The 21,551-nt window shown below is 44.9% G+C and overlaps 1 protein-coding gene across 2 annotated transcripts in view; it reads left to right on the top strand.

Annotated features, from left to right (window-relative positions):
- The window catches only part of LOC121711914 (nesprin-2-like), a 140,106-nt gene that overhangs the window by 95,636 nt on the left and 22,919 nt on the right, over positions 1-21,551 (top strand). For both annotated transcript variants that reach the window (XM_042095796.1, XM_042095795.1), the window contains 11 exons: positions 1,218-1,400; positions 1,632-1,745; positions 2,360-2,514; positions 3,493-3,640; positions 4,587-4,681; positions 6,036-6,264; positions 7,650-7,844; positions 10,518-10,643; positions 11,992-12,147; positions 14,777-14,938; positions 17,945-18,111. In XM_042095796.1, the coding sequence (XP_041951730.1) occupies positions 1,218-1,400; positions 1,632-1,745; positions 2,360-2,514; positions 3,493-3,640; positions 4,587-4,681; positions 6,036-6,264; positions 7,650-7,844; positions 10,518-10,643; positions 11,992-12,147; positions 14,777-14,938; positions 17,945-18,111 (1,730 nt within the window). The remainder of the gene's footprint in view (positions 1-1,217; positions 1,401-1,631; positions 1,746-2,359; positions 2,515-3,492; positions 3,641-4,586; positions 4,682-6,035; positions 6,265-7,649; positions 7,845-10,517; positions 10,644-11,991; positions 12,148-14,776; positions 14,939-17,944; positions 18,112-21,551) is intronic.

The raw sequence follows: 21,551 nt of genomic DNA, 5'->3' as shown, positions 1-21,551 counted from the left end.
GTGTCTTTGGACATTATTATTTGCAAAGCCGATGTTAAACAATAAACAAATAGCATGCGTGCGACAGTAGAAAAGTGCTTTTGTGTTTAATTGATCCAAATCAAAAGAAAAGGTGCAGAGTGCTTTACAGTGCTGTACATTCAGACCATCATCAGTGCAAAGAGAGGTAAGCACGGCCAAAGGTATGCACAGCCTTAGGTACAATGGCATTTAGCTGTGTTATTCAGGTGTTCGATACAGTGTAATGTGCGCACATATTGATCCATGTTATTCATTTGATCTGTGAACCTACCTTACCACACCTTCTAACTGCTATAACATGGAGCGATGTGAAATAATTCTTAGGATAAAAACATATACAGAATCAATGCAGCTGTCAGCAACAGACAACTCTACCTTTTTAAATAAATAGATTAGAACATCTAGGTAATCTAAGTGGTTGCAAAAACAACTTCAGGTGAGTGAATATAGGACTGTGAAGGTTATTTGGTACTTTTCAGTACCAAACAAAGACTGTTTTCCAAAGCCTCCATCTCTTAACCAGGAAAACACATTAATAGTAACACAAACATGTGTCAATTGGCCTCAAGCCATGTAATGTTCCATCTTCAGCCTGGCACACTTCATCTTCAAAAGAGGCATTTTACCCTCTTAGTTCTTTGTACTTTGCTGCCCTGTGGACTAGCTCTAATTAACTATGGATGTTTGTTAGGTTTTGTTACCCAGGCAACACATTTGGTATTGTAGCAATGGCATTTAAAAATAGTAACATAACCGTCATTCATTAATTTTCTCACTGTTTACTATAACAACAGAGATGATAATCAGTTGATGATTTATGTATGATGAGAACATTGAATTACAGGTGGACAAGCTTTGTTGTTGTTCTGGTTGACAATGTGATTTGTCAAGTGAGACTTCTGAGATAATTGAATGCAACTTTACATTTAAATTTAAATGTAGCCTTGATGGTTGCTGCCTTTTATGATATCTTAATGTGTCAACCTTTTCACTGTTTTTAATGTCGCTTTCACCTTGTATGTAAAGTGTGTTACAAATAAAATGTATTATTATTATTATTATTATTATTATTATTATTATTATTATTAACTTTTAAGGCCTGAAAGACGGTCCTGGCCCCCAATGATACAATGATTGTTTTCCCCTATCTCTTCCCTCTGTCTTTCTCTCACTCTTTTTTATATCCTCACTTCCAGGATATTCAACTGGGAATGGAGGGTTTGCAGACCAGTGTGGGACAAGTATTAGAGGCTGCCAAGCTTCTCATTGGCCAGATAGAACCCCAAGGAGCTGCTCTGATCCAATCAGAGACCAGGTTGTTATCACGCGACATTGTTCACTTGGGCCAGGCACTTATTTTGAGACGGGAGCAACTTCAGGTGAGCACCATCTTTAATTCTGGAAACCAATGGCTTTGATGTTCACTTACATAGTGGATGTATAATTGATCTGTTCTCACGTGTGTGTGTGTGTGTGTGTGTCTCTCTCTCTCTTTCCCTCCCTCTCTGTGTGTGTGTGTGTGTGTGTGTGTGTGTGTGTGTGTGTGTGTGTGTGTGTGTGTGTGTGTGTGTGTGTGTGTGTGTGTGCATATGTGTGGGTTACTCCGTCAGGAGGACTTGGAGCAGTATCAGAACTTCAGTGGTCTGCTGGACTCCCTGGAGCTTCATCTGAGGGGCTTTGAGAGTGGCCTTCTCAGACCCAACTCCAGTCTGGACAACCTCAAGGTGCCTTGCACCCCTCTCTCCTATCACAGCACGCAACTGTGCAGAATCACACACAACGTATTCTTGCTCTCCTAGCAGACTGACAGAAATAGACTATTCATTCTAATCTGTTATATAGTGCTCAAAAAAATTAAGGGAACACTTACAGTTTTCCACAATTGTTAAAACACATTTTTTGAAACCTTCCACTCCTTTCTCCATTCACAAACTACATTCACAGAATGTCTGACAGTTCTTGCAAAATAAAACACTCGCCTCAAAAGTTTTACTTGTGCTCGGAACCAAGCTGTGTCAGAGTACCGATCCAGTGTATGATTGAAGTGTTCCCTTAATTTTTTTGAGCAGTATATATTAATTTATTCATTCAACCATTTGGTCTATCAGTCAGTTAGTCATTATGTTATGTTAATGGTATTCATAGGATGTTTATATGTTTAATGAGTTAAATAATACTTTTATGTTTACCAAATTCATTTTAAAAGAATGCTTTGCTCATCTGACCTGTGTAGCACACTGCACTAAAATACACATAATCAATAAAAGTGATTGATATTGTTATGGTCTATCCTCCACTGACCCCCGACGTTAAAGTCTCTTGTTGGTTTCCTACACAGAGGGGTCTGCTGGAGCTGAGTGGGCTGGCTCCTGACCTGGGCACTCTGAATGAGCTGAGCATCGGCCTCCGTCTGATTGACACAGCTGAGGGGAGACTTAGGACACTCAATGACCAGTGGCTGCAGGTCTTCATTCAGGCCACAGACAGATACAGGTGACCGTGCCCATCACAAACTCAACAACAACAACAACAACAACAAGCAAGACATCCAAAGCATTTAACAGTGAAGGGGTAACCACCACCAAGGTCTAACCGAACTGAATTACACAAGGGTCTGGTATTACTCAAAGATCTGGTAGTTTGTTTTTCAATTCAAACGTTTTTATTTGTTAAAGGGAAATGGTCTAAAAATACTGTTGCAGGTTAATAATAATGTTCAGTGTGCTGATAAATGTGCTAAATGGTCTTGTTGTTCCGAGTCCCATGTTTCCCAGCAAGTTTCGTGGTCTGGACCATGTCCGTGAGGAGTCCGGTTGGTAAAAATGACATTACATCTGAGAGTCATTTAAAATGTTATATTGAGAGGGAATCCAATAAAAAAATCTGTAACAGTAATTACAAATAGCTCTCCTGCTGTCAGACGGAGCTCTACTGACCTGAAAGCTTCCTTATTGTAATCCCAGGCAGAGAGACAGAGCCGAGATATACTGCAATCTGGCAGCGCTAAAGTCAAACAGAAGGCCGTATGATCAATGAATCACATGTATGGTCCCTCGCTGTTTGCATTTTCACTCTAGTTCATCTGCAGGAAATTGGGGAGGTCGAGAACTCAAGGTTTATTTATGAGGACTGCCGCTCCATGGAGCTCTGGCTTCACTTAAAATCACAGGAGAATATAATTTGGAGGGACATCGTGGCCAGTTTGATAGCTGTTTTGATGGGTGTTTTACCAACTGTGAAATAAAGCAAGCAACCATTCTCAGAATTTCTTAGTTTTGATTAAGATTGAGTATAATAGTGCATTGTTGCAAGATATTCTCTATTACGGTACTGGTGGTTTTATGGTATATGTTTTGATTGTGTGTGTGTGTCTGTGTGTGCATGCGTGCGTGCATGCGTATGTGTGTGCGTGTGTGCATGTGTGTGTTAATACTAATATGTGTGCATATATTCTCTGTTGTGTATGTTCAGGGAGATGCACACCACACAGCTATCTAGCCAAAGCTTTAAGCAGCGGTGTGAGGACTGGTTTGCCCTCCTGGAGAAGATGGAGGCTGACCTGGCCACAGACATCTGCTCCACTCAGCCAGCCATCCGGGAGCAGCTTACACGTCACCAGGTAATTCAGAAAGGGCACATGGCATATGTATGAAAGTGCCAAGTGCATTAGCATATGTATAAAAGTGCCAAGTGCATTGCGTATGTATAAAAAGGGCCAAGTGCATTGCATATGTATAAAAGTGCCAAATGCCAACAGGTGGGTCAGTGTGCAGCATCAGTCTGCGTGTGTTGGTGTTTGTTGAATAGAGTTGTTAGAGTTTAATATGTCAAAAAGTTCTGACTTTCTGAACATTCTAAAGACTGCAACCAAAAATTGCCAACTTTAGAGAGCTGGGACTTGTTGAGCACTTCCTGGGTAGTGTGCAAAGTACCTTAACCTCAGTGTTGTCAGACTACACTCATGAATCACTTGGAGAGCTTCTGCAGTCATAGCATATTTGAAGATGCTTTTATTCAAAACTCATTGCATTACAATACAGGGATATACAGTAGGTACAGACAGCACATGCATTTCATCCATGTACATGTACATGTATTTACTGCCTGAGTAGCACAATGATGACTTTGGTATCATCACTTTGATCTACCAGTTGAATGACAAGACCACAGTGACAATGCCATAATGACTTCAGTTGAGGTCATAAAAAACTTTGGTGTAACTGCACCTAGTTTATTGAAGGCTTGAAGATCTCTGGCACTGTGCTGGAATTTAAGTTTGGCCCAGGCTATTTTAGATTTAGAAATAGACAATTATGTTGGACGGCTTCTTAAGTTTCTGATAAACGCAAGCCTAGAAATCCTTAGTCCTTAGAAGTGCTCTGTGAGACCCAATCTTTTCATTGAGTGCTGCAAGCAAAAACATCTAAAGTTACATTGTGCATGCACTCTTCACATGCTTCTACGTAAATGTATGCTGTGCCAAAATATACGTACGTCAATATATGTGCAAATAATATTAAATATAGCATTTATAATAACTTGCTCTATTTGATATCCCTTCTCAGAAGCTGAAGGTGGAGATGTTTGTTGGGCAGCTGCTACTTCAGTCAGTGGTCAGGGAGGCCCTGCAGCTTCTGGAGAGTGGACCATCCAAAGACAAGTGAGGCACTAGATAGACTTACATACTTATTCATTTTGCTGACTCATGTCTCGAAAGGGACTTATGTATGTCAATTAATCAATGGCCAGTCACCCAGGCTTTGTAACAGTAGTAGAACAAGCAAAGTGGTTCAGTCTGGGAAGTGCACTGCACTGTTCTTGCCAATCAGTAGCACGCTCCAACATGGCTTTAGGAGCTCTGAAGGAAGAGGTGTGCTTGATTGGCTGTTGAGTTTGACAGGCATATACAGTACTGGCATGGAGGAGGTGTGGTTGGAGCAGCGGTAACGTCACCACATGACAATTGGTTGGCCCAATTGGTCGCCCCTTAGCATCTGCTAAGTACCGGTCAACTTTGAATTTAGATATTGACAATCTTCCACGTTCCAAGAACCCCTTTTTCATATCAGCACTATTCCCAACACCACCCCCTCCATCACCACCATCTTCACAGTTGTAACTCCACCCTGGCATGCAAAGTCTTCTTGGGCAAATGATCAAAGTGCCTGTTTGATACGTTTGATCTGTTTTCTCTTGAGAGGCTTCTCATCATCAGAACTCTGAAGTAATTAAAAGTGAAGGTTTTGGAGTCTGCATTCCTTCCAGCGGAGTAATAAGACAACCAGCTCCGGCTGTAACTCAGATACAAGCAAGGAGAGATACGGAGAGAGAGAGAGAGAGAGAGAGAGAGAGAGAGGAAGGAGAGGGAGAGATATGGAGAGATAAAGACAGAGAGAAGGAGAGGGAGAGAGAGAGAGGTTCCATCTCCTCTGCTCTGATCTGGATGACCAAGCTGGCTCTCGGTCAGGAAATAAAAGCCCTCATTGCCACGATGGAATCTGAACTAATGTCCATTCTCAGTGAGTTCCCTTACACCGATATTCTGTACAGTCCTTGAACATGCCCCCTACATTTTCACTCAACCCAGCACTTAGTTACCATTTCATAAAATGGTGTTTCAACTTCAACACAAAGCCAACTGTTCAGTTGCAAGGTTGTACATTGAATAATGTTATTCAGTTGCTGCTCAGGCTCAATGGAGCGTGAAGCTTAGCTACCAGAGACCACTCAGGAAATTGGCAGCGCCCCCCCCCCACCACCACCAAAACTCCTTTCATTGCTAAATCTTTTCTTGCCCACACTCCCCAAAGGGCCACGATAATTGGGCTCTGGGCTTTTATGGTGTGAAGATTTGTCAGGTGCCGTTTTGGACGTCCTTAGGACTTTTAATCATAGTCAGTTCTAATCTGTGTGTGTGTGTGTGTGTGTGTGCGTCTGTGTGTGTGCGTCTGTGTGTGTGTGTGTGTGTGTGTGTGTGTGTGTGTGTGTGTGTGTGTGTGGGTTGACGGTGGCAGCAACTTGGTCGTTAGGCTGACGGAGCGGCAGGAGCGCTGGCAAGAGGCCCTGCGATTGGCCCAGACGCGCGGCACCCTGCTGCAAGGAATGATGGGAAATTGGAGGACCCTGTCCGGAGGCCAGAGGAGGCTGTGGAAGCTGCTGAGTGACCTGGAGACTCTACTGCCCCCTGCTGGTCTGGCGGCATGCAGTCTGCAGCAGCTCCGAGGCGTCATCCGTGACTTCCAGGTAGGTGTCTCCAATATGTTATCAACAGACTGTAAGATTGTAAGAAGTAAGATTACGGGGCATCAAGGAGTATCAAAAGCAAATTCCTGGAAAAACAGGTTTGATGTGCATGTGAATTTTTTTTTTTTTTAAGTATATTTTTTTGGCCTTTTTATGCCTTTAATGAGACAGGACAGGACCACGGGGTGGGAATCGAACCCGGGTCGCCGGCATACGGTGCCAGTCGCACCACGGCCGGGGCCTGCATGTGATTATTGAGAAAGCTATTCAGTTGTCTGTTTGGTGATATGACATTTAAGCATTTATTCACTCAAGAATTTAAGTGCTTATATAGAATGCTCTCTTCTTGGCATGTCTGGGAAAAATGCCCTATACATAATACTTTGGTGTTTATGTGTTAATGCATAAATAATATATATGTATATATGTAACATATATGTATTAGTGCTCAATAAGGTCTGCATTGACCATCCTTACACATGTAATTAGGATTTCATTCAACTATTTCATTATTCTTGCTAAATAGGTGATTTATTCTTGGTAAATCCTTAACTCATTGAATGCCAAGCTGTTTTCGGAAGCTTTGTCCTAGACCATTGTTGATGATTTTTGTACAGCCACAGCATATTTTGTGTTATAGCTATGAACACATACAATGGCTCGTTTGAGACTTTAAGCTCTCAGTGGGTGCAAACCGTGTATTTCTACACACCTTTGTTCCTGAGAAATCCCAAGCTAAACAGTGGCTAGTTTTCATCAAAATCGCTGTTTTTTTTCTAGAAATGGAGATATAACATCTTTCATGAAATATGAAGTGTTGCCTGTAAACTTTCCGGGAAGTGATCAGCGAGACCTGGCGAGACTGCCACCTAGTGATAGACACACAAAAATGGCCTGGTTTTCAGCCGACGTGCATGCGTCACTGATTCGACCCAAAGCGGCAACCGAGTTATGATAAAATGTCCAGATAAAATGTCCAGATTGTGCGTTTTCATGAGTTTTCGATTGTCATATATTTAATTTCCATTCATCACAGAGTTCCCAAAATCACATAAAAGGTGTGTTAGAGTGTCTAGTTTCGTAAAAAAAGCTAAAAACGTAATATTACGTTTTTGGCACTCATTGAGTTAATAAGTGTCTCATTGGTCTTGATCTAAGGCTATTGATATATAGTATACAGTAGGTCAAAATAGAAACTTTATAGCCTTCTAAAGTGTTACCACAAATGTGACCTCTGGGCTTTATTGTGTTTTCATCCTCTGTGATTTCTAATGTATATAACTTCTGTGTACTGTCCTATGAGTGCTTTTGAAAATCATTAAATAAACTCAGCCAATCAATAAGTTATTCAATCAATCAATTAATCAATCAATCACTATTTACAGTGGGCTCAGAAGGAGCTCCAGGACCACGCGGCTCTGTACACTCGGGTGCTGAAGGCCAGCCGAGAGCTCGTCCCCAGGCTGGACGGGCAGGCCCAGACCCACGTGCAGGAGGACCTGGACGCCCTGAGGAAGTCTTGGGAGGACACGCAAAGACTTCTGGGAGTCAGGAAGGCTCTGGCGGAATCAGTCATACTGGTAAGTTCCTTCAAAAGTCATGGATAGTATTGCGCGCAAACTCAAAGCAGTGTTCACTGCTAGTGTTTAAAACGTAATGTTATGTTACTCAGTGCATCCCCTGGTTCTGTGCAAAGGTTTTATATTTCTCCTCACAGAGCTATAATTTTTTTCTTTCTATCATTATTTCCTATGCACTTCATATGGTACATATAGAGGAGCTTTCATCTAATGAAAGCTGTGTTGATGTGAAATCTGTTCTTCACAAGCTGTTGTTTCCATACAGTTGTCCAATAGATTAATGTACATTTTACATTAGGATTAGAGTCACAGGGGCTGAGACTGGACATATATACTGTATGGATATTATGCATTTCAGTCAATGAAATGAATTTGACAAAATGCAGTTTTAACCTAAATATCAACGTTGAGGTGGCATGGATGCTAAAGACACTATTGAAATGTACCCAGGTCTTTTGATCCTCGAGCTGAGGTGCTCTTGCCCACAGTCATACACACATGCACAGAACACACAAACACATACAGACACACACATACAGACACACACACACACACACACACACACACACACACACACACACACACACACACACACACACACACACACACACATACACACACACACACACACACACACACAGAGTGACGCATGAAAAAGACGTCTGTGGATTTTTGCTTCATGTGATTAGTCACGACACCTTTTCGCCTCCATCTCCCCACCCCCCCCCCCCCCCCCCCACACACACACACCCCCGACCCTCAGTCGACCTTTTGTCTATGTACAGTAGGGGGACAAGGGAGGGAGTGAGGGTACCAGACGCCCTCTGACACACAGGCTAATGACACACTCTCTCTCTCTCTCTCTCTCTCTCTCTCTCTCTCTCTCTCTCTCTCTCTCTCTCTCTCTCTTGTTCTCTCTTTCTCTCTCTTGCTTTCTTTCTCTCTATCTCTCTCATTCTCTCTCTCTCTCTCGCCATCTGACCTACTTCAGTCATCCCAGTGTGTACCAGTCCCCTCCACACACCACACCACACCACACCACACCACACCACTCCACACCACACCACACCACTCTGCCTCTCTCCTCACTGCACTCCACTGCGCTGCAAATGGCAGACGGGCAGAGGATGAAAGATCAGCCGTAATCTTGCCATGATCCACATATGGGTCAGCTGGGCCAGCACTGACAAATAGCGGGTGGGGAGGGGGGGTATTAAGGACCACCACACCCCTGCTTTGGCATGTAATAAGATCCACATTGTCACGCAAGCCAAGACTGATGGTCTACTGTATATAAACATTGTAGAGATGCTAATTTGTTATGGAATGTGATGTTCATACAGACCTACTGTATAGTCTATGAACACTTTCTGTTGCTATTAGTGGTGCTGAGAGTGGAACGGCACTGTCGGCACATCTGTGTGACTGAAAGGTTTCTGGGTGTCAGCTGGGTGTCAGTGAAGAGTGAAGATGGATCTGATGTTAAGTAAAGCTGCTGCCATCCATACGCTAAACTTTAGGATAAGAGGGGGTTACTAAGATGCCATCGCATGTCAAAATCCGGGGGGGTGGGGGTTTGGTGGTATGTCTGTGTGTGTGTGTGTGTGGCAGGGGGTAGTGATGGCTTAGAGTAATCCCGTCTGCTGCGTTAACACCCAAGAGAACCCCCAAGAATAAGTGAACTTTGACCCCATTTCCTGACACAGGCTCTCTAAACATTAAAGAGCTTTTTCGACTGCTTCTACCCTGACAAACCTGAACGTCACCGTCAGCCTAACATGCAGCCATCAACCACGGACACACACCCTCATATCGGCCCCTCTGATTGGTCAACTGTTGGGGGCTGTTGGAGCCCTGTGAGGTGACATCACTCTGTGTGTGTGTATGTGTGTATGTATGGGGGGGGGGGGGGGGTTGCCCCGGTTCTGTTAAACCTTTGCCATGCCTGCACATGAAAGGCTGGCGCAGTGGGCCAAAGCAAACAGTTTATGTCAGCCCCAGTGAATGGGAAATCCCATAGCACAACAGCCAGATCACAACAGCGATACAGACAGCAGAGAAACAACGGCTGCGCTACCACCAAAATAGCGGCAGCTCTTCACTGTCTATCTGTCTGTCTGTCTAAACCAGCCATTCAATCAGCCCAGTCAATCATGGTACATCAAGAAGGTAGTTGTTCCTCGTCAATTTTAGATGTACAATAGAAGCCCTGAAGCATTACATGACAACAGGACATCCCCAACTGATATTATATTGTCAGCTTTTGTCAACAACACAGAAGATCAACACAGAGTTGATGTCATAAGTTAACCTTTATCGGTGCTAATGGCGCCATTATAGGTGCTAGCGACATGGCTGATGGTGTTTGCTAAGTCTGTATTCTGCTAATCTTGCTAAATTTAGATCAGAAGCGGGTAATGTCTCTTTCAGGAGGATATCACACAGCAAGCATAAGGAGTATTGTATTCAAATAACCAATCACTGTTTTAAATCTAAAATAAACTCTTAAATAAAATACTTCTCGGAAGGTACATGTAAATGAAATATTAGTAAATGAAAGATGCATCATCACTTCCCTGTGATCAGTAATGTTCTGTTATCATTTCCTTTGAGTGGGAATGATCATCAGTGCTCATCTCTCTCTCTCTCTCTCTCTCTCTCTCTGCTGTACAGACTTGGAAGCGCTGTGAGACAGGACTAGCCGATAGCACACACAAGCTGGAGGAGATCAAAGCCAGTCTGGAGCAGCCGCTGCCAGAGAATCTGGAGGAGTTGTGCAAAGAGGAGAACCTCTCCAAGGTGAATACACACATAGCCTGGTTTCTTTCTCTCTAAGGATGTATCTATTTCTGTGTGTGTGTGTGTGTGTGTGTGTGTGTGTGTTTGTATGTGTATGTGTGTGTGTGTGTGTGTGTGTGTGTGTGTGTGTGTGTGTGTGTGTGTGTGTGTTTTCACATTCAAAGAGAAGCTTTCCAAGATGAATACAGGATTTCTATCTGAGGATGTGTGTGTGTGTCTTTTCATGAGTGTGTGTGGGAGCTGAAGGTCTTTCGAGTTATTTGTCAAAAGCAGTGTTACATCCTCTGCTGTTTTGAGCATGCACACAAAAAACCCACTCCAAGACGAGAGAAAAGGAGCCAGATAAGGTCTCTTCTTCTAGCTCTCTGTGATGATAATGGGGAATGTCCACGGCCATTGAGAACGCCTCTGACTACTGAGCCTCACTTGAGTTGATAGAATCAGATCCTCTCAGTGGCTGAGTTAATCTACTGTGCTGATCAAAAAAGACTGTGATGGCAGGCGTTTCCAGGGCAGGAGTGTTTTGTGTGTGTGTGTGTGTGTGTGCGTGTGCGCGTGTGCGTGCGTGTGTGTGTGTGTGTGTGTGTGTGTGAGAGTCTGTACGCGTGTGCTTTTGAGTGTGTGTGTGTGTGTGTGTGTGTGTGTCGGTGGGGAGGCTTAAAACAAGAGAGTTTAGTAGGCTTCTAGTGTCTAACAAAGCCCAAAGTCTTTTGCTGCTGTCACGGTGGAGAGCTCGCTACACCCCCGACTGTGCCATTATGAGTGGAGTTCCACCCCCCCTTTCCCCTCCACCCCTCTCCGCCCTGGACCCCAACTCCACACCCCTACACACACTTTACCCCCCCCCCCCCCACACACACACTTCAGCCCACTAGCCCACTGCCCCCTCCTCCTCCACCTCTCCCTCCCCTCTATCCCCTTCTCTCTCTCTCTCTTTCTCTCCCTCCCTCCCTCCTCTCTCCACCCTCTTCCCCTCCCCCTGCTCAGGCCAGCAGGCCCTTAATCCACAGGGCCAGTGAATGAGAGAGCGAGCAAATGAGAGAGTGTGAGAGAGAGAGAGAGAGAGAGAGACACTCACCCTCACTCACACACACGCTCCAGACTCACACACGCTCACACACTCGCAGAGAGAGGGTGTATTAGGGACAGGCCAGTAAGAGAGGGACCTGCCTGCTTGCCTGAGTGAGTGAGTGCCTGATCTGACCTTACCGTCCAACTCCCTACCTGCCTGCCTTAATTTAGCTCACTAGCGTTAACAGAAAGGGATTCTCCACTGACTGCCCTTTCTCTCCACTGGCCGCTGCTGCTGCTGGTGCTGGTGCTGCTGGTGGTTGCTGTGGTCATGCAGGCGCATCAGGAGGCTCTGGAGGTGTGGGGCGGACGGCTGCGGGAGCTGGACACCATGAAGGCGGACGCCTCTCAGTACGTGCTGGCCAGCGACACGGCACTGCTCCAGGGACAGCTGGACCAACTGAATGGACACTGGGAGGAACTTTGCCTCAAGGTAAGAGATATGGAGACACTGAGAGAGAGAGAAAGAGAGAGAGAAAGGGAGGGAGGGGGGAGAGAGAGAGGGTACAGAAAGAGAGAGAGAACATAGAAAGAGAGGCGGAGAGAGAAAATGAGGGAAAAGAGGAGAGAGAAAGAAAGGAGTGTACATATATAGCAAAAGAGAGAATGAAAAAGAGTGAGAAGAGATGGAAGAGAGAGAGTGAAATGGATGGGCAAGTAGAGAGAGAGAGAGAGAGAGAGAGAGAGAGAGAGAGAGGGGAAGAGAGAGAGTGGGACTGATAGGTCAGCGTGGGGTAGAGAGAGAGAGAGAGAGAGCGCCAAAAGCGAGGGAGGCATGAGGTGGTTGTCCAGGCAGCAGTGCAGACACACAAAAGCCTGCGGCCACTGCTGCTGCCGGGGGTCTGTAGCCCTGTCACTTAAGAAGGGGGGAAGGTGTCCCTCTCTCCCTCTCAGAGAATAGAATAGAAAAGAGAGGGAAATCCAGAGAGAGATTTTAATGGAGAAGCTTTTCAAAAGCAAAAGCTTAGGGAAAATTGACTTTTTAACCGACTGTGTGTGTGTATGTGTGTTAATGTGTGTGTTAATGTGTGTGTATTTGTTTACATTACTTGGGAGTTTGTTGTATACCCCTCTGGGGTTTTGAGAGGATCAACATATGTTTGGAGACTGTTGTCATTCCATGTGCTGTCACCAGGCCAACATATCTTTAGTGGAGTACTGGCACGTGTTTGGCTTCTGTGATCCTTTAAATCACTTTGTATGAATGCAGTCATTTAGTCACCATGGATTAAAACTCCTCTTGAATACACAGGGATGTTGTTTAGCGATGCTTTCATAACATCGCCTCACCAACTGGTTTAAATGACAGGTGCATTTCCCAAAGCCTCCTCATCTCACAGTTGGACAAGCCACCAGGGCTGCTTCTTCTGAGAGAGCCATTGAAGAACTACCACCATTAAATGATAGAGAGACTATCATTTCAAACACTCTCTCTCTCTCTCTATTCATTTACACTGTGGTTGCCTTACTGTGCTTTTGGAGAAGCCCAGTCCTGAGTGACAGAGAGTGTCTGTGTTCTAACTGGATGGGAGGAATGCCTCTATGAATGGGCTCAGGGGAGAGGAGTACAATGCAAGTGACTAATTTAGCTCCGAAGCGCCGCGCTGAAACCCGGCCTTGGCCTACATCGCCTCTCTCCGACGCCAGGAATCTCACGTTAGGCAGAAACACAAAAAAGGCCTTGTTTAGTCAACGGACATCTCCTGGGGCTGTTAGTAGTACTGTAGCTGCTGCTGTAACTGCTGCCACAGCCTCTGCTGTGGTGCTGGTGGTGGTGATGGTGGTGGTGGGTCTGTTGGTTGGTTGGTTGCAGTCTGTGATTGGAGGGCACTCATCCCTGTAGGCAAAGTGAAGCCTGAAGAGTTTGTGTTTATGTTTGAATGTTTGTAAAAAAAAAAAAGGAATGTGTGTGTGTGTGTGTGTATTTGGGAGGCTGTAGGCCAACAGGTTGCAGGTGGAGGCAGCCAGTGAGTGGAATGGGACAGCAGATGGCCAGCCCTCCACCGCCAGGGGCAGGGGGAGTCTGCTGAGGACAGGCCTATTGTGTGTGTGTTTGTGACGTTTGACAGGGAAGCGCCTGCCTGCCTCGCTTGCCCAGGCCAGCACGGCCCACAATAGCCCTCACTCCCTCTAGTCTCAGGGGACAAGACAAATGCCATGTTAAACAGAGCAACTAGAGTGTTTATGAAAGAGCAATGAAAGATAATGTCCCACAAATAAATCACTTGCTTCTATAGGCTGCGTCAAATATATCAGGCCTAATTGCAGCGGTGTTGTCAGTAATTACGCAATATGATTTTTGCCAAAGAGCATCTAGTTTGAATTATTGTCATCATAGAGTGTCCCTTGAGAGTCTTCAGTTTTGTTAAGAGCAGTTTATAGAACCATTTTTCTGATACATTAAGACCCACATTTTTTTTTTCTTCATTTTATCACTGACTTAATGCATTCGTTTCCCGAAAGAAGCTTTTTTTACTGAGAGACAAACCCATGAAATTTTGGAGGGAAATGAAAAACAGATAGAAAAGGAAAGGCTGTTCTGGCTGCTTTTTTTTTTCTTTCTTTCTTTTTTTTTGGGCCGTGCCATTGTGTCTAGTGCTGCTGTACCCAAAGGGACCCAAAGCTGTGAAATGAAACGGCGCTGTCAGGCTCGTTTAGCGCACCCAAGTCTCACAGCATGTTGTGTGCTCTGGTAAAAGCACTCCTGATTTCAGAACACTTTTTGGACCTTTGAGGGTGGTTTCTCTGCTGTGAATGGTTTGGCTTTTTCCTTTTGGTGTTTTTTTTTTTGTGTGTGTGTGTGTGTGTTTTCACGTGTGTGTGTTTATGTCTTTCTGTCTGTGTTCACCACAGTTTATGCAAAGCTTATGGTTAGGTTTATAGGGGGGTTGTCAAGTGTGTAGATGTATATATCTGTGTGTGTCTCTGGGGATGATGTCCTTGTGTGTGTTTGCATGTACTGTATATGTGTGTGTATTTGCATAATTAAGTATACACTTTTGTAGACTCTCACTTTCCATCTCACCCGCCCCCCCCCCCCCCCCCCCCCCCCAATCTCCCAGGTGTCCCTGCGTAAGCAGGAGATTGCTGACCGGCTCCACGCCTGGGTCGTGTTCAACGACAAGAACAAGGAGCTGTGTGAGTGGCTGGTGCAGATGCAGAGCAAAGTGGCCCACAGCGGCGAGCACCTCAGCATCGAGGAGATGGTGGACAAACTCAAGAAGGTGAGTGGTCTGTGTGTGTGTGTGGGGGGGGAGTAGCTGGTGAAACACTCCATGGAACACTGTATCATGTAGGGGGTGAGGTCAAGGAGGACCATATGGGGACTGCTCCACAGATGACAAGAGTGTATAGAAAGAGCATATAAACACTTTATCCGTTTTTAATTAACGGTCTTATTAGTGTTCATGTTATGGTAATGTATGGCCTACATATCATCCATTTGCTTTGCATTTACATTTGGTATGTAATTCATCTAGCTTGCAGCTTGGAACCTGCTTGCTACTTATTGTATAAATGTTCATCCCTGGGTATTTAGCTTAGGAGTTTGGGTTTACTGGATGCGTTGGGCCTCCACTGTCAGCATGAACTATACTGACTATTTGTTAAGGGAAAGAAAGCAGCAGAAAGTGAGAGTTTTGCTCAAAAAGAAAAAGCTATCTGTAAAGGCTCATGGGGTTTGAACGGTTAGCCCAATTACAGAACTCTCATGGAGCCCCCCAGGACAAAGCCAGCCAGCAGACGACGAGTTCAACCTGGCTAAACCTGGGCCATAATCCTGCTATAGGTTTCCCATTTCCTGTGTTTTTGTGTGGGACAAGTGGTCCAAGGAGGGTCTTGTTTATTGAAGGGATTGATGCAGTGAGTGACTCCATCAGCCCGATCAAAGTGCTTTAATAACTGTGGCATGATGAGATGCTATTTAATTACTTTAGCTCCTTTGTCCTTTGAGCTTGTCCTTTTGTTATCATGTAGTTTCTCATTTTAGGCTATTCCCACCTATAGTTGTCCAGCTCATTCATCAGTGAGATTATACAGTGAATACAGTGAAACCTGTTTATTTAAACCAAACACTCTAGAATGCTTTGCTATAAATTAACAGTGAAATGGTCTAAAATCAGTATTATTTTTCTTTCCGAACATGATTCAGCCAAAAGTAAAATATAGTTATTTCCTGTGTATTAGCCGCATTGTGTATAAACCGCTGGACAGTGTTTTATGCAAGTTAAAAAAAACGAAACCATATTAATACCATATTAACTGCACCCGTGTATTAACCTCATAGCTGAAGAAATTTTGCAAAATCAATGTATAAACTGCGGCTAATAGTTGAGAAATTACAGTAACAATAAAAAGTTACACTTGTTATTGTTTTTACTACTAGTAACACCCTAATCCTATTTAAAATTATTCCACTGTGTCATGTCACTCTTATGTTGATACTGTCAAGTAAAGTGTAACCCAATAAAATGGTCTAAAATAAGTATCCGTTGTGGCTACACTTTACTTGACAGTATCTACATAAGAGTGACATGACACTGTCATGAACGTGTCATAAACTTTATAAACAAGTCATAAACGTTTATGGCATAACGCTTCTGTTATTAAGTGTCATTCGGTTTTTGTCATGACAAGTTAAGTTTATGACATACTGTAACGCTTCTGTTATTAAGTGTCATTCGGTTTTTGTCATGACAAGTTAGGGTTAGGGTTAGAGATAAGGTTAGGGTTAGGGTTAGGGTTAGGGTTCATGTGTCATGACAGTGTCATGTCACTCTTGTGTAGATACCGTCAAGTAAAGTGTTACTTTATTTTTCTTTTCGAACATGATTCAGCCAATCTCAATCAAGGCCTGAAGCTATCTGTTTGAAAATATGATATTTTATACATATGCCTAAGATCATGTTACTATGTGTTGTAGTTATCGTTCCTGTAGCCAGAGCAGTGCACTGTGGCTTTGTTTACCTATTACTCTCCAGCTGGACTGTAAAAAGACTCGTAAATGACCGTAGTGAAGCTTCGTTGATTTGTGTCTGGTCTTAGCAGGCCAAGCGTACGGTGCCCATAAAAGTGTTTAGAGACCAAAAGAGGCTGAAACCTTAGTACGGCTTTTTTCTTATTCTCATGTAACTAAACTCTTAACGAGACGTGGAGGCTATAGTGTTATTTAGGACAGAATGGGTGGTGTGGGCCAAAAGTAACTGTTTGTTTACCCCTTTTGTCAAATGACAACAATGGGCTCCTGTATGGAGGCTGTTCTTTTCATCGGCTGCTGAGAGGGTTCTCTCCATGCAGGATGTTCATTAACACATCCATAGATCTGGCCCAGTTTGACAGTGGGGGCTTTAAAGGGAACTACTAATCACACGAATGAGGGAGAAAGGGAGAGAGAGAGAAAGAGAAATGAGGGCATTGTTCTGTTTAGGTGTTGTTGGGGGCAACGGTACTGTCCCATAGATCAAAGTGGAGTGTAGAGAGGCGTAATCAGACCGATGCTGGACAGGTGATCTCCAGTTAAGCCCTGGCACTGAGAAAGCCTGAGGGGCTGGTAGGGGGTTGTGTTTCACTAGGGAGTTCAGCATCGGACTCTGTGAAGCATCTTCAAACACTGTCAATTGTTATTGGTGCTTTTAGCCAGATAATGGTTTCTCTCTTTCTCTCTCTCTCTCTCTCTCTCTCTCTCTCTCTCTGTCTGTCTGTCTTTGTCTTCCTGTCTCTCTCTCTCTCTACATCTCTCCCTCTCTTTCTCTCTCTCTCTCTCTCTCTCTCATATGAACACTCCTTGAGAGCTGAGCTGTCACACACGGATGTACAAGTAGTATTTAAATAATACCCAATATTGTTTTAATAAAGGTCTGTTAAGTCTGTTTTTCTCTCTCTCCCTCTCTCTCTCTCTCTCTCTCTCTCTCTCTCTCTCTCTTTCATGAGCGTTCCTTGAGAGCTGTCACACACGGATGTAGATAAAGCCTTGGGAAGCTGCGTAAGCAGTCTTACAGTAATAACTTGGCATAGAAAGTTGATGGTGAGATTTTAACAGCTGTCGTGAGTGTCCTAAGCCACCCCCGAGGGAGTTAGTAGCCGGCCGCTTGTCTTTATGTCATTTTTCTACCGTAGGGCTCGGGTCAGTGATTCCAAAGCCGCATGGCCCTTGTTATTGGTCATCCGTGGCTAACCATCTCCCTATCCCTCCTCTCCCCAATCCCCTCCATGTGTCTGTGTCCTGTCTGAAGGATTGCATGGAGGAGATCAACCTCTTCAGCGAGAACAAGAGCCACCTGAAGCAGCTCGGGGAGCAGCTCCTGTCCGCCAGCGATAAGACCAAAGAGGCCGAGGTCCACGGGGCAATCCGCGACGTCAACGCCCGGTGGCAAAGTCTCTTCGACCACATCGAGACCAGGTGAGTGAGTGCTTATCTGTGCTATCTATCTATCTATCTATCTATCTATCTATCTATCTATCTGGCTCTTTATCTATCTCTCTATCGATCAGTCTCTTTCTAACTGTATATTTAAGTAACACTGCATAAAGCATGCTGTGGTTTTCTGAAATACATTGGAAAGAGTTAAGTTGTTGTTGAGGAAAAAAGTTCTGCAGCCTTTAGTTTTCTGTGCTTTGTTGTGTGCGTTCATTGTTTTCCATCTGCGGGTGATTTTGGTCATTTTGACACTCACCTGCCACCGTCCCCGACTTCCACTCCCACAAACCCACAAACACACTGGGACCTTGTTTTCCCTTTTCTCCTTCGCCAACTTTAATGAGCCTCTCGGTGAACTCTGTCCCTGCCTGTGGTGAAGGACGAGTAATCCTGTCCCAATTACCTCTAAGAGCAGCCTGCGCAGTGGCGACAGAGGCATCAGCATCGGCAGAGCACTAACGGGCCCCAAAAACAGACGCACTTAGCCGAGAGGGACCAGCTAAAGAGGGCCCAGGTGCCTGCGCTCCCGTGCCCCCGTTGTGCGTCTGCTCCCGGTCGGGGGTCCTCGTTTAGTTATTATCCCGCTGGGTAGTCTGCAGTTGTGCGGCGACCCTTGCTGAATTAGCACCCCGCTGCACACAAACTTAAGTGTTTTCATTTTTCCGTGGCAGGTTTGGAGAGAGAGAGAGATACATCTTGTAAGAACATTGGAGTTTGTTTAGTTAGTTTACCTTCAACAAACAAAGACAAGACAAAGACGAAAAGGGGATGTGAGGTGTTAGAACAATTCAAGACAACAGACAAACTAATCTGATACAGATTTAGCACATATATTTTATTGTACATTTATTGTGTACTGTGCTTGTCTATGCTCTGTATATTATATTGTGCTTTTCATAGCCACAATTGATGAACTTTTAGGTTGTCACAAAAAGCTACTATGATATGAAGAATTATTGCAGTGTGTCCTAGGGCTATTGAGCAAACACACATATGTAATCCCATGAAATGGGTTGATTTTGGTGGTATATACAGCAAATTACTGTTTTATGGAATAAACATCCAGTCACAAAGACACGTATAAATACTGTACATGCTTCAGATTACGTCCATTATCAAAATAATCCAATTGTTTGTGAGTGTTTTAGTAAACATGTTGTCTGTCTCAGATGCTTTTGCCGGCTCCCCGCGCCGAGGTCACTCATCTGTCTGTTACACATCAGGTTATATAAGACCAGACGGCCTTACTGTACCTCACAGATGTCATAACTAGCACCAGACAAAGTGTGTTATGATTTTTCTTTATGGGGGTGAGGGGGTCGGGTGGGGTGGGGGGTATTATGTCTGGTTTAAGTTGGTGTTGGGTGTCAGTGTCCTGGTTCCTGTGTGACACTTCACTGCTGTTACTGTCACTGCTCCTGCTGCCGAAGCTAATGTTTGCTAGCTAGCGCTGTCGCTACCAAGATGAGCAAGCCCAAACCCAAACAGATGGCAGCAGTAGTGGAGGCAGAGGGGATCTACGTGAGGGCCTCGGTGGTTGTGGCGGCAGCGCAGTCCCTGGCTTTGCCATATGGCCCATCAGGCTGGGACAGTGGATCCGGTAGCCCCCCCCCTCTTCCACTCCAGCCATGGGCATGGGGGTTGGGGGGTGCAGGGAGTGGGTCGGGGTTGGCTGTCACCCTACATTAGTAATGATGACACGAAAAAGGAGGAGGAGGAAGAAGGTGCTTAGCGGGGGGTGGAAGACTGTCCAAACGCTGACACGGAGCTCCCCACCCCTTCGGGCCTCCACACACACACACACACACACACACACACACACACACACACACACACACACACACACACACACACACACACAGAGAGACATACACACACACACAGAGACATACACACACACACACAGAGACATACAATACACACACACACACCACACACACACACACACACACACACACACACACATACCCTGCATTTAGGAAGGAATGAATAAATGGCCAGCTGCTGTTGAGGGCTTAATCTAGGGGCCCCAATCTGATCTGATCTGATCGGATCTGGGGTGAGTTGGGTTGAGTCTTGCTGGGTTTTGGCTGGGGCTGCGCTAGGCTAGGCTATGCTATGCTAGGCTAATCCGGCACCCTCCATGCAAAACAATGCAGAGGAACACTGTATGTGTGTGTTTGTGTGTGTGTGTGTGTGAGTGTGTGTGAGTGTGTGTCACCTCCCGCAGGCCTAAGCCCTTAAAGCTTTAGTTTCTCAGCCTTCAACCTGACGGTTGTCTGGCTGGCCTCGGCCTGACCCTGATGGAGTCTCTCTAGGCAGCGCCGTGAACTTGTGAACTTCTGATTGGCATTATTTACTGCTCCTCCATTGCTGGGTATGGGACCTGTCGACTCCTGACGAGAGAGAGAGAGAGAGAGAGAAAGACAGAGAGAGAGAGATACTAAGAGGTCGGGAGTTGTCCTGATGACAGTCTTTGTAATAGAATCGCAAGGTCGGATTGAAGCCGCATCCTGTGAATTGTCAAGGGTGCCGTGTGCTGTATTGAGTTTCTCTGCGCACATTAACCTTGAGTCAAAACGTTGTGTGCGTTTGACTTAAATGATAAGAATCAGCTCATCCCACCCCTCTCCCACTTTCCCCATCCCCACCTCCTTCTCTCTCTCTCTCTCTCTCTCTCTCTCTCTCTCTCTCTCTCTCTCTCTATCTTTTGACAAATAGCCACTACTCTGAGCCTGCTCCTCATTGTTCGGACAGCACCTCCAGGTCAGCAGATGTGTTAACAAAGAGAGTGTCCACATCTGAAGTTGAGAGCTCTGGATGCTCCTTTGTCTACACTCCGTGTAGCTATAGCAACTGCCGCCTTTGAGCTGGGGAGGCCGATGCGATTGTGATTGTGTTGCTGCCGTTGCCATGGAGACTTTTGAAGGCCAGGGAGACACCTTAGAGGAGTGGGGTGTGTGTGTGTTTTTGTGTTGGAGGGGACTGGGCTGGGTGGATTAAGGTGTGAGTAAGGGGGGCACCTGTATGCAAGGGTAGTGGTGCAGTTTATGTGGTCATGAAGTTATAGTCCATAGTAGGTCTTTGACCAAATTGGTTCGTTCCGAACAGAAACAGTATTTTAACGTATTCCTGGACCGGTTAGAACAAAAAAATAAAGTTACTGAACTGGTTAATAATGTTCCAAGTCAGCTGCGGGACATACAAATAAGTAGGCTGATCATTAGGACTTTAAAATGATATTGTTAGTCTACATACTTTTCCTTAAGTCTGTATCCTGTCATCAGACAATACAAAACCACAATGGTGTGTACATAGCTGGCATTGTGAATATTAAACTCTTGAACAAATGCCCAAAACCTTGTCAGGGCCCAGAGGGAAATTAAAAAGATTCTGCCTAAGCTGGTGGCAAGCTTCTCTAT

The sequence above is a fragment of the Alosa sapidissima genome, chromosome 6 (assembly GCF_018492685.1).
Source record: "Alosa sapidissima isolate fAloSap1 chromosome 6, fAloSap1.pri, whole genome shotgun sequence".
Taxonomy (NCBI): Eukaryota; Metazoa; Chordata; class Actinopteri; order Clupeiformes; family Clupeidae; genus Alosa; species Alosa sapidissima.
The sequence above is the reverse complement of the archived record's forward strand: the minus strand, read 5'-3'. Positions and strand labels throughout refer to the sequence as shown.